At 45.4% G+C, this 10,864-nt stretch overlaps 1 protein-coding gene and 1 long non-coding RNA gene across 2 annotated transcripts; one reads left to right on the forward strand and one right to left on the reverse strand.

The window, feature by feature from the left end:
- Positions 1-764: 764 nt before the first annotated feature.
- On the forward strand, positions 765-9,214 carry LOC135527697 (small ribosomal subunit protein eS21-like). Its single transcript, XM_064956203.1, has 6 exons — positions 765-834; positions 2,948-3,029; positions 3,878-3,941; positions 4,145-4,216; positions 6,553-6,608; positions 9,151-9,214. Exons 2-6 carry the CDS (start codon positions 2,980-2,982, stop codon positions 9,158-9,160), a joined length of 252 nt encoding a protein of 83 aa, XP_064812275.1. The 5' UTR covers positions 765-834; positions 2,948-2,979; the 3' UTR covers positions 9,161-9,214.
- On the reverse strand, positions 1,845-10,611 carry LOC135527698 (uncharacterized). Its single transcript, XR_010453467.1, has 2 exons — positions 10,314-10,611; positions 1,845-2,377 (listed from the first exon to the last, which is right to left on the reverse strand). It is a non-coding gene; the product is annotated as an uncharacterized LOC135527698 (long non-coding RNA).
- Between the last annotated feature and the right edge of the window lie 253 nt (positions 10,612-10,864).

The following is a 10,864-nucleotide window of genomic DNA, read 5'->3' on the forward strand; positions in this document are numbered from 1 at the left end:
TCTCTGGATAAGAGAGTCTGCTAAATGACTCACTATTGTAAGTGTCTCTGGATAAGAGAGTCTGCTAAATGACTCACTACTGTAAGTGTCTCTGGATAAGAGAGTCTGCTAAATGACTCACTACTATAGTGTCTCTGGATAAGAGAGTCTGCTAAATGACTCACTACTGTAAGTGTCTCTGGATAAGAGAGTCTGCTAAATGACTCACTACTGTAAGTGACTCTGGATAAGAGAGTCTGCTAAATGACTCACTACTGTAGTGACTCTGGATCAGAGAGTCTGCTAAATGACTCACTACTGTAAGTGTCTCTGGATAAGAGAGTCTGCTAAATGACTCACTACTGTAAGTGTCTCTGGATAAGAGAGTCTGCTAAATGACTCACTACTGTCGTGGATGTAATGAATACTTATGTATTCCATGTCTGTTTTCTTTCTTGTCAATTGTTTTCTTCATATTGAAGGTGAAGGAAAGATCTGCTTATTGCATATTTGATTTGATTGTATTCATAAATATACGTCTAACAATATAATGTATTTTTCAACAACTGAATGGTTATATACCTAATAAAATATCATACCTGTTATATTTGTTTATCGAATCTGTATCAAACGGATAGACACTTTGAGATGTTCATGCTTATTATGACACCTGTATTACTCTATCTGATTCCCTCCATTCAGTATTTCTTTGGCATCGAGTTTTTTTTTTAAAAGGAACATTTTATACGTTTTTTTAAGCGCCCATAGGAAGTAATTGCTTGCGACACCAGTCGAACTGGTTTTAACTTCCGGTAACTATACTCTCCCTTTCCTGTCAGCCATTTGCGATCAACGGTGAGAAAGGAATTTTCTCTGTTGTACAAATAGGAAAATACTGTACTATTATCAACCATGGTTGTTGAATTTGTGAAATAATACTTCGCTAAACAGCTCCGCTAACGGTAGTACTTTGTTTGGTTTGAATGCTGATGTTATTTCGATACATTTTCTGGTGAAATACAGGCTGCCTGCTACCGCTGTTTTGCCACATGCTGGAGCCGTCAACGTCGACGCAGATTTCACACGGCTTCGTAGCCACTAGGAAGCATCTCCATCAACTAGAGACGTAGTTTTCGGGGAAAAACGGGGTCTTATTAATTTGTTTACTATAATACGCGCGGTGTTGCTTTTTACTAACTCGTGCAAACTGTTCAGACTAGCAAATGTTAGCAAGCCATGTGTAGAGGTTGAAATGTCACTTCCTTATGTTATAAAATATATATTTTTTTCAAATACAAATGATTCTGAATCCTTCAGTGGTATCTCTAACATATGCAAAAAGTCAGATTTAATATTTCCGATAATAAGCACGTACCGCTCTGTTACCGCTTTCTCTCAGCAACTTTTTAGGATTTGACATGTTATAGTGGTCGATCTGTTTCCGATGTGTCGCAAAATTAACATTATTAAATTAACCTTACGATCTGAATTCATGTAAAAGGATAGACGACGAGTTTGCGCTCAGTGCTCCGTTGACATTTTCAGAGAGACGTTTGTTCTGGTGAGGAATCTTCGAGAGAAAAATAAACAATCAAATGTTATTTGTCACATACACATGGTAAGTAGATGTTAATGCGAGTGTAGCGAAATGCTTGTGCTTCTAGATCCGACAATGCAGTAATATCTAACAAGTAATCTAACCTAACAATTCCACAACTACCTTATACACACAAGTGTAAAGGAATGAATATGTACATATAAATATATGGATGAGCGATGGCCGAACGGCATAGGCAGGATGGTATAGAATACAGTATATACATATGAGATGAGTAATGTGGGGCATGTAAACATATGAAGTGGCATTGTTTAAAGTGACTAATGATACATTTATTATGGCAAGATGCAGTAGATGGTAAAGTGGCTAGTGATACATTTATTATATCATTTTTTTCCATTATTAAAGTGGCTGGAGTTGAGTCAGTGTGTTGGCAGCAGCCACTCAATGTTAGTGGTGGCTGTTTAACAGTCTGATGGCCTTGAGATAGAAGCTGTTTTTCAGTCTCTCGGTCCCAGCTTTGATGCCCCTGTAGGACCTCGCCTTCTGGATGATAGCGGGGTGAACAGGCAGTGGCTCAGGTGGTTGATGTCCTTGATGATCTTTATGGCCTTTCTGTGACATCGGGTGGTGTAGGTGTCCTGGAGGGCAGGTATTTTGCCCCCGGTGATGCGTTGTGCAGACCTCACTACCCTCTGGAGAGCCTTACGGTTGAGGGCGGAGCAGTTGCCGGAGCAGAACATCAACCACTCGAGCCACGGCTTGTTCACCCCACTATTATGGGGTGAACAATTGCGGTTGAAGGCGGTACAGCCTGACAGGACGCTCTCGATTGTGCATCTGTAAAACAGGAATTTCGTAATATAAAATGCTACAAAGATGACGAGTTAAACAGTGAGCCTGTCAATTAGCCTTCATTCTCGCACAGCGTCCAGCCTAGCTAGTCACAGCCGAATGTGATACAACCTGGATTTGAACCAGGGACTGTAGTGATGCCTTTTGCACTAAGATGCAGTGCCTTAGACTGCTGCGCCACTTGTGAATATTTATAGTTAAATAGACTTTCAGATTTCTGTCACCTCCAGCAGAATCGCTCGGCTAGTTTCATCTTGTGCAACATGCATGAGGCGATAGAAATCTGAACGTACTCCCACCGTTTTGAAACGTTATACGTTCCTGTCTCACATTCCTATTCCTGCAAAAGGACACACAGACAACTGGGGGGGGGGGGTGAGATGTTATTTTATTCAGCATTCAGACTTGTAGAATTCGCGAGAGGAAACTTTCCTTTTTATGTCCGACCAACAACTTAATGAAATGATATGTCCGGTTTCCCCGGGATACACTGAAATTCTGTGAGAGACGAGCATGTTTAATGTTTTATGAATAATTTTCCTCTGCTGCTCACAGATCGAGTTGACCAATCATCACCCAAAATCAGAATGCAGAACGACGCCGGTGAATTTGTGGACCTGTACGTCCCACGTAAATGGTGAGTACCCAGAGTGCCCCTGTGTTATGAAGTCCTGGGGTAGCTAACTAGCTAGCCTGGAAAACCCACCGTTGATTTTCATTGAATTGTACCTTAGGCATAAATTAGCATTTGGATCAGGAAAGTTTCCTCTACAAGCCAGAATGCAGAATAAAATTCTATATATATTTTTTTTTTACCCCTTTTTCTCCCCAATTTCATGGTACCCAATTGGTAGTTACAGTCCCATCGCTGCAACTCCAGCGATGGGACAGGAACATCCCTGCCGGTCAAACCCTCCCCTAACAACGCTTGGCCAATTGTGCGCCGCCCCATGGGTCTCCCGGTTACGGCTTGGCTGCGACAGAGCCTGGACTCAAACCAGAATCTAGTGACACAGCTAGCACTGCGATGCAGTACCTTAAACCACTCGGGGAGCCCGATTTAAAAAAAAAATATATATTTATTTATTTATACATTTACAGTTGTCCGTGCTGTTGGTCCTTTTGGCGTTAGGAATTTAAGATTGTATATCCAAACGCAAATGTATTTATGCCCAACGTTAAATCCAATGATTAGCTGGCTTGTTAGCTGGCCGTTTTGTATTCTTTGTTCTTCGGGGTTTTAGACCAGGTATCTGTAAAGCACCGTGTGACAGCTTGATGTGTTAAAGGGCCTTATTAAATACATTTGCTTAATGTGTACTTTTTTTAGTGCTGCACAGTCTGCTCTCTGCAGTAGCTAATGCGTTAGAATAAATAATACCTTCCGGTTTGTGATATGATTTGGTTTTGGTATCGCTAGCGAACTGTACAGCGGCGATGATGAAAACACCTCCTTTCTACTGCTATTTTTACCTCGTCTTTCAGTTCTGCGAGCAACAGGATCATCGGAGCAAAGGACCACGCCTCCATCCAGATCAACATTGCTGAGGTAAACATCACCGATGACAAGACGAGGCTAACTCAAACATTCCAAAAAAAAACGTTGCATCTTGTCCCTTTGGGGCCGATAGGGAATAGTTGGGTCGCTGCCTGGACCATCTTCATTGATCTGCTGCGTCAACCTAACGCTCATGTACTGCTGTAAGATCTCGTTGTGCTGATTCCATTTGCCGTTGTATTTTCTAATTGCAGGTTGACAAGGCGACCGGTCGCTTCACCGGCCAGTTCAAGACCTACGCCATCTGCGGTGCCATCCGTAGAATGGTATGTTTCCCCTTTCTCCACAAGGCCACGGTTGGACACTTCTGCTAACTTTCAACTAAATTCCCAGCTATTCCAGAAATCCTGGCTAGAGGATTTCTGTATTTTCAGATTATTCCCTCCTGGTTTCCAGAGTTCCCCGAACCAGGATTTATAGAAAACCTGGGAGATTGGAGGGGGGGGGGGAGTTAGAAACGACAGAACAGCAACTAATGATGGCATCAAAGAACTGAGGTGGTTTGAGGCCCTGTTCTCTCCTGTAGTGTCTAGTAGAGAACTGAGATGGTTTGAGGCCCTGTTCTCTCCTGTAGTGTCTAGTAGAGAACTGAGGTGGTTTGAGGCCCTGTCCTCTCCTGTAGTGTCTAGTAGAGAACTGAGGTGGTTTGAGGCCCTGTCCTCTCCTGTAGTGTCTAGTAGAGAACTGAGGTGGTTTGAGGCCCTGTTCTCTCCTGTAGTGTCTAGTAGGGAACTGAGATGGTTTGAGGCCCTGTCCTCTCCTGTAGTGTCTAGTAGAGAACTGAGATGGTTTGAGGCCCTGTCCTCTCCTGTAGTGTCTAGTAGAGAACTGAGATGGTTTGAGGCCCTGTCCTCTCCTGTAGTGTCTAGTAGAGAACTGAGATGGTTTGAGGCCCTGTCCTCTCCTGTAGTGTCTAGTAGAGAACTGAGATGGTTTGAGGCCCTGTCCTCTCCTGTAGTGTCTAGTAGAGAACTGAGATGGTTTGAGGCCCTGTCCTCTCCTGTAGTGTCTAGTAGAGAACTGAGATGGTTTGAGGCCCTGTCCTCTCCTGTAGTGTCTAGTAGGGAACTGAGGTGGTTTGAGGCCCTGTTCTCTCCTGTAGTGTCTAGTAGAGAACTGAGATGGTTTGAGGCCCTGTCCTCTCCTGTAGTGTCTAGTAGAGAACTGAGATGGTTTGAGGCCCTGTTCTCTCCTGTAGTGTCTAGTAGAGAACTGAGGTGGTTTGAGGCCCTGTCCTCTCCTGTAGTGTCTAGTAGAGAACTGAGATGGTTTGAGGCCCTGTCCTCTCCTGTAGTGTCTAGTAGAGAACTGAGGTGGTTTGAGGCCCTGTCCTCTCCTGTAGTGTCTAGTAGAGAACTGAGGTGGTTTGAGGCCCTGTTCTCTCCTGTAGTGTCTAGTAGAGAACTGAGATGGTTTGAGGCCCTGTTCTCTCCTGTAGTGTCTAGTAGAGAACTGAGGTGGTTTGAGGCCCTGTCCTCTCCTGTAGTGTCTAGTAGAGAACTGAGATGGTTTGAGGCCCTGTCCTCTCCTGTAGTGTCTAGTAGAGAACTGAGGTGGTTTGAGGCCCTGTCCTCTCCTGTAGTGTCTAGTAGAGAACTGAGGTGGTTTGAGGCCCTGTTCTCTCCTGTAGTGTCTAGTAGAGAACTGAGGTGGTTTGAGGCCCTGTCCTCTCCTGTAGTGTCTAGTAGAGAACTGAGGTGGTTTGAGGCCCTGTCCTCTCCTGTAGTGTCTAGTAGAGAACTGAGATGGTTTGAGGCCCTGTTCTCTCCTGTAGTGTCTAGTAGAGAACTGAGGTGGTTTGAGGCCCTGTCCTCTCCTGTAGTGTCTAGTAGAGAACTAAGGTGGTTTGAGGCCCTGTCCTCTCCTGTAGTGTCTAGTAGAGAACTAAGGTGGTTTGAGGCCCTGTTCTCTCCTGTAGTGTCTAGTAGAGAACTGAGGTGGTTTGAGGCCCTGTTCTCTCCTGTAGTGTCTAGTAGAGAACTGCGATGGTTTGAGGCCCTGTCCTCTCCTGTAGTGTCTAGTAGAGAACTGAGATGGTTTGAGGCCCTGTCCTCTCCTGTAGTGTCTAGTAGGGAACTGAGGTGGTTTGAGGCCCTGTTTCTTAAAAAGCAAGACTATAGGCCAACCTCAGACAATACTTCCACTGGCAACGACTGTATCTGTGATCGTAGCATCCAAGTTCACATGACTGAGCCTGAACTATCCTTCCGTGGTCTTTGATTTTCTGTGTTCTGGTCACATCCCTGTTATGAGATGGGACATTGTAGTTACTCCACAATACTAACCTCAATGACAGTGAAAAGAAGCCTGTCCATAAAAAAACAGATTCCAGATATCCTGTTTGCAATAAGGCATTAAAAAAAAAAAAACATTTAAACTACAACAAACGTGTCTCATAAATGAAATTCATGTCCTGGATACAGGGTCGGTGATGTGAGGCGTGTAAAATGAATCGGTGTTATATTCTGGAGAGAAAGCCGCTCGTAGACAACTGAAATGCATCATTTGATATTGTGCTCTTTTTTTCCTTTGTGATAGTGCTATGAGAAGTGTGTGTGTATATTTCTAGTAAACTGTCTTAACGGACCCTCTTGTCCTGCAGGGCGAGGCTGACGACTCCCTCCTGAGGCTGGCTAAGACCGACAGCATCGTGTCGAAGTAAGTACTGGGTCTGGTTTGCGTCCTTATGTAGTGCCCTTTGACCCAAGTCCTATGCACCTGCCTGTTGTGGACCTGTGCTAGTCTTCAACGCAGGAACGAGTCTCCCTTGATCTGAGAACGTGGGTTACGGCAAAAGTACTTAACCCCTCAGTCGACTGGAAACGGTTTTTGTCTTGTATCAAAATCAAATGCATTTATAAAGCCCTTCTTACATCAGCTGATTTCACAAAGTGCTGTACAGAAACCCAGCCTAAACCCCCAAACAGCAAGCAATGCCGGTGTAGAAGCATGGTGGCTTGGAAAAACTCCCTCGAAAGGCCAAAACCTAGGAAGAAACTTAAAGGAACCAGGCTATGTGGGGTGGCCAGTCCTCTTCTGGCAAACGTTCATAGATGACCAGCAGGGTCAGATAATAATAATCACAGTGAACTGGTCAGGGTTCCATAGCCGCAGAGTCCTTATTGGGGCGGCAGGGTAGCCTAGTGGTTAGAGTGGAGGGGCGGCAGGGTAGCCTAGTGGTTAGAGTGGAGGGGCGGCAGGGTAGCCTAGTGGTTAGAGTGGAGGGGCGGCAGGGTAGCCTAGTGGTTAGAGTGGAGGGGCGGCAGGGTAGCCTAGTGGTTAGAGTGGAGGGGCGGCAGGGTAGCCTAGTGGTTAGAGTGGAGGGGCGGCAGGGTAGCCTAGTGGTTAGAGTGGAGGGGCGGCAGGGTAGCCTAGTGGTTAGAGTGGAGGGGCGGCAGGGTAGCCTAGAGGTTAGAGTGGAGGGGCGGCAGGGTAGCCTAGTGGTTAGAGTGGAGGGGCGGCAGGGTAGCCTAGTGGTTAGAGTGGAGGGGCGGCAGGGTAGCCTAGTGGTTAGAGTGGAGGGGCGGCAGGGTAGCCTAGCGGTTAGAGTGGAGGGCGGCAGGGTAGCCTAGCGGTTAGAGTGGAGGGGCGGCAGGGTAGCCTAGCGGTTAGAGTGGAGGGGCGGCAGGGTAGCCTAGCGGTTAGAGTGGAGGGGCGGCAGGGTAGCCTAGTGGTTAGAGTGGAGGGGCGGCAGGGTAGCCTAGTGGTTAGAGTGGAGGGGCGGCAGGGTAGCCTAGTGGTTAGAGTGGAGGGGCGGCAGGGTAGCCTAGTGGTTAGAGTGGAGGGGCGGCAGGGTAGCCTAGTGGTTAGAGTGGAGGGGCGGCAGGGTAGCCTAGTGGTTAGAGTGGAGGGGCGGCAGGGTAGCCTAGTGGTTAGAGTGGAGGGGCGGCAGGGTAGCCTAGTGGTTAGAGTGGAGGGGCGGCAGGGTAGCCTAGTGGTTAGAGTGGAGGGGCGGCAGGGTAGCCTAGTGGTTAGAGTGTAGAGGTGGCAGGGTAGCCTAGTGGTTAGAGCATTGGACTAGTAACCGGAAGGTTGCAAGTTCAAACCCCCGAGCTGACAAGGTACAAATCTGTCCTTCTGCCCCTGAACAGGCAGTTAACCCACTGTTCCTAGGCCGTCATTGAAAATAAGATTTTGATCTTAACTGACTTGCCTGGTTAAATAAAGATAAAATTAAATTAATCCAGCCACTCTGTTCAGTGAGGGGGAAAGGCTGCTTCATGTTAATGGCAACAAATCCTCTGTTTTAAATGTAAACAACCGTTATTTATTTGTTTACCTTATTTAACCAGGCAAGTCAGTTAAGAACATTCTTATTTTCAATGACAGCCTACCAGGGAACAGTGGGTTAACTGCCCTGTTCAGGGGCAGAACATGACAGCCTGCCAGGGAACAGTGGGTTAACTGCCCTGTTCAGGGGCAGAACATGACAGCCTACCAGGGAACAGTGGGTTAACTGCCTTGTTCAGGGGCAGAACATGACAGCCTGCCAGGGAACAGTGGGTGAACTGCCCTGTTCAGGGGCAGAACATGACAGCCTACCAGGGAACAGTGGGTTAACTGCCCTGTTCAGGGGCAGAACATGACAGCCTGCCAGGGAACAATGGGTTAACTGCCTGTTCAGGGGCAGAACATGACAGCCTACCAGGGAACAGTGGGTTAACTGCCCTGTTCAGGGGCAGAACATGACAGCCTACCAGGGAACAGTGGGTTAACTGCCTTGTTCAGGGGCAGAACGTGATTGGATCAAAACAGCCCAATCAGGGATGATGGATGTTTCCCTTTCCTGACGATCCCGAAGTTGTTGTTTTTTTTATCACTAACGCACTTGTTTTGTTCTAGTCAACTCTTCATCGGGTGTGATGCTAGGTTCCCCGGGGTTTGTGGAAACACTGTTCTGAAGTACACAAACGTAGATGGCCGTAGGTCTTCGTATTTGTGGCCGTTATCAGTGTCTTTTTGGTCCAATTTGTAAGTCGCTCTGGATAAGAGCGTCTGCTAAATGACTTAAATGTAAATGTGCCATAAATACCTAAACTAATATCGGTCTGAGTCACACAAAAGTGTAATTATTATTTTTTTTTTTTAATCGTTCACTGATGTTGATCAACATCCTGTTGTCATTTTGTCTCTGCTACAACACTGCCAAATGTAGCCTACCCGTTGATGTGTTCTCATGAGTTCTCTCTCTTCCTTACAGGAACTTCTAGTCTGGGACATGCAGCTCTGGGATCTCTTTGTAAAATAAAAACGTGTCAAATGAATTTGTTTCGAGTGGCATCATTAGTCCATCCCAGTCTCAAAACTAAAGTACAACTCCAGTCCTTTTTAAATGTTTCATTTATTCATTTCATTTGTTTACTTTGGTTGTGAGACGGTGATGGACAACTCCAGTCCTTTGTTAGTCTTTCCTCACCTTTGTTTATTTCTCCATCAGTAAAACAGCTGAGTAAACTATTGCATTCCAAACTGAAGATCATGATTTACTTGATTATTAAGAGTCCGGTGTGTTAGTTAGGGGAAATTGTGACACCAATCAGGCCCTTCGAGGACTGGAGTTGTCCAGCCTTGGTCTCCTTGATTTGTTTTTGTTTTGGATCCCCATGTAGTTCCTGTCAAGGCAGCAGCTACTCTTCCTGGGGTTTATTATGGATCCCCATTAGTTCCTGCCAAGGCAGCGGCTACTCTTCCTGGGGTTTATTATGGATCCCCATTAGTTCCTGCCAAGGCAGCAGCTACTCTTCCTGGGGTTTATTATGGGTCCCCATTAGTTCCTGCCAAGTCAGCAGCTACTCTTCCTGGGGTTTATTATGGATCCCCATTAGTTCCTGGGGTTTATTATGGATCCCCATTAGTTCCTGTCAAGGCAGCAGCTACTCTTCCTGGGGTTTATTATGGATCCCCATTAGTTCCTGTCAAGGCAGCAGCTACTCTTCCTGGGGTTTATTATGGATCCCCATTAGTTCCTGCCAAGGCAGCAGCTTCTCTTCCTGGTGTTTATTATGGATCCCCATTAGTTCCTGTCAAGGCAGCAGCTACTCTTCCTGGGGTCCAGTAAAATTAATGAACCTCTGGGATAGGCGGGACGCAAATGTCTCAACTGGCCAATTACCAGGGAAAATGCAGAGCGCCAAATTCAATTAAAATACTATAAAAATCGAACTCATTAAATCACAGGTGTAAGATACCAAATTAAAGCTACAGTTTGAATCCAGCCAACATGTCAGATTTCAAAAAGGCCATTTCGGCGAAAGAATAAGAAGCTATTATCTGATAATAGCACAATGTCAACAAAGAGAAAGCATATTTCAACCCTGCAGACGCTACACAAAACCCAGAAATAAAATATAAAACAAGCCTTACCTTTGACAAGCTTCTTTTGTTGGCACTCCAATATGTCCCATAAACATCACAAATGGTCCTTTTGTTCAATTAATTCCGTCCATATATCCAAAATGTCCATTTATGTGGCACGGTTGATCCAGAAAAAAACTATATCTCAAAAGTTACCTGTAAACTTTGCCAAAACATTTCAAACTACTTTTGTAATACAAATTCAGGTATTTTTAAACGTTAATAATCAATCAAATTGAAGACTGGTCTATCAGTTTTCAATACAGGAGGATCACAAACTAACGCTACTCTCAAACAGTACACAAAACGTTACCCTGATCCAAGATGGCGTACTTCTTCATTTCACAAAGGAATAACTGGTGACATCCAGTGGAAGCGGTAGGAACTGCAAACAAGTTCCTTAGAAATCTTCTTCTCATCAGTTACTTGTTATGGAATAGAGTTCCATGTAGTCATGTCTCTATGTAGTACTGTGGAATAGAGTTCCATGTAGTCATGGCTCTATGTAGTACTGTGGAATGGAGTTCCATGTAGTCATGGCTCTATGTAGTACTGTGGAA

Source organism: Oncorhynchus masou, chromosome 33 (assembly GCF_036934945.1).
Source record: "Oncorhynchus masou masou isolate Uvic2021 chromosome 33, UVic_Omas_1.1, whole genome shotgun sequence".
NCBI lineage: Eukaryota > Metazoa > Chordata > Actinopteri > Salmoniformes > Salmonidae > Oncorhynchus > Oncorhynchus masou.

What these genes read in the sequence shown, in the direction of transcription:
- LOC135527697 (XM_064956203.1), top strand. Translation starts at nt 2,980, where the DNA reads ATGCAGAACGACGCCGGTGAATTTGTGGACCTGTACGTCCCACGTAAA. An exon ending in CTGTACGTCCCACGTAAATG is followed by an intron (nt 3,030 to 3,877) that starts GTGAGTACCCAG and finishes CTCGTCTTTCAG; the next exon opens with TTCTGCGAGCAACAGGATCA. An exon ending in GCGGTGCCATCCGTAGAATG is followed by an intron (nt 4,217 to 6,552) that starts GTATGTTTCCCC and finishes CTTGTCCTGCAG; the next exon opens with GGCGAGGCTGACGACTCCCT.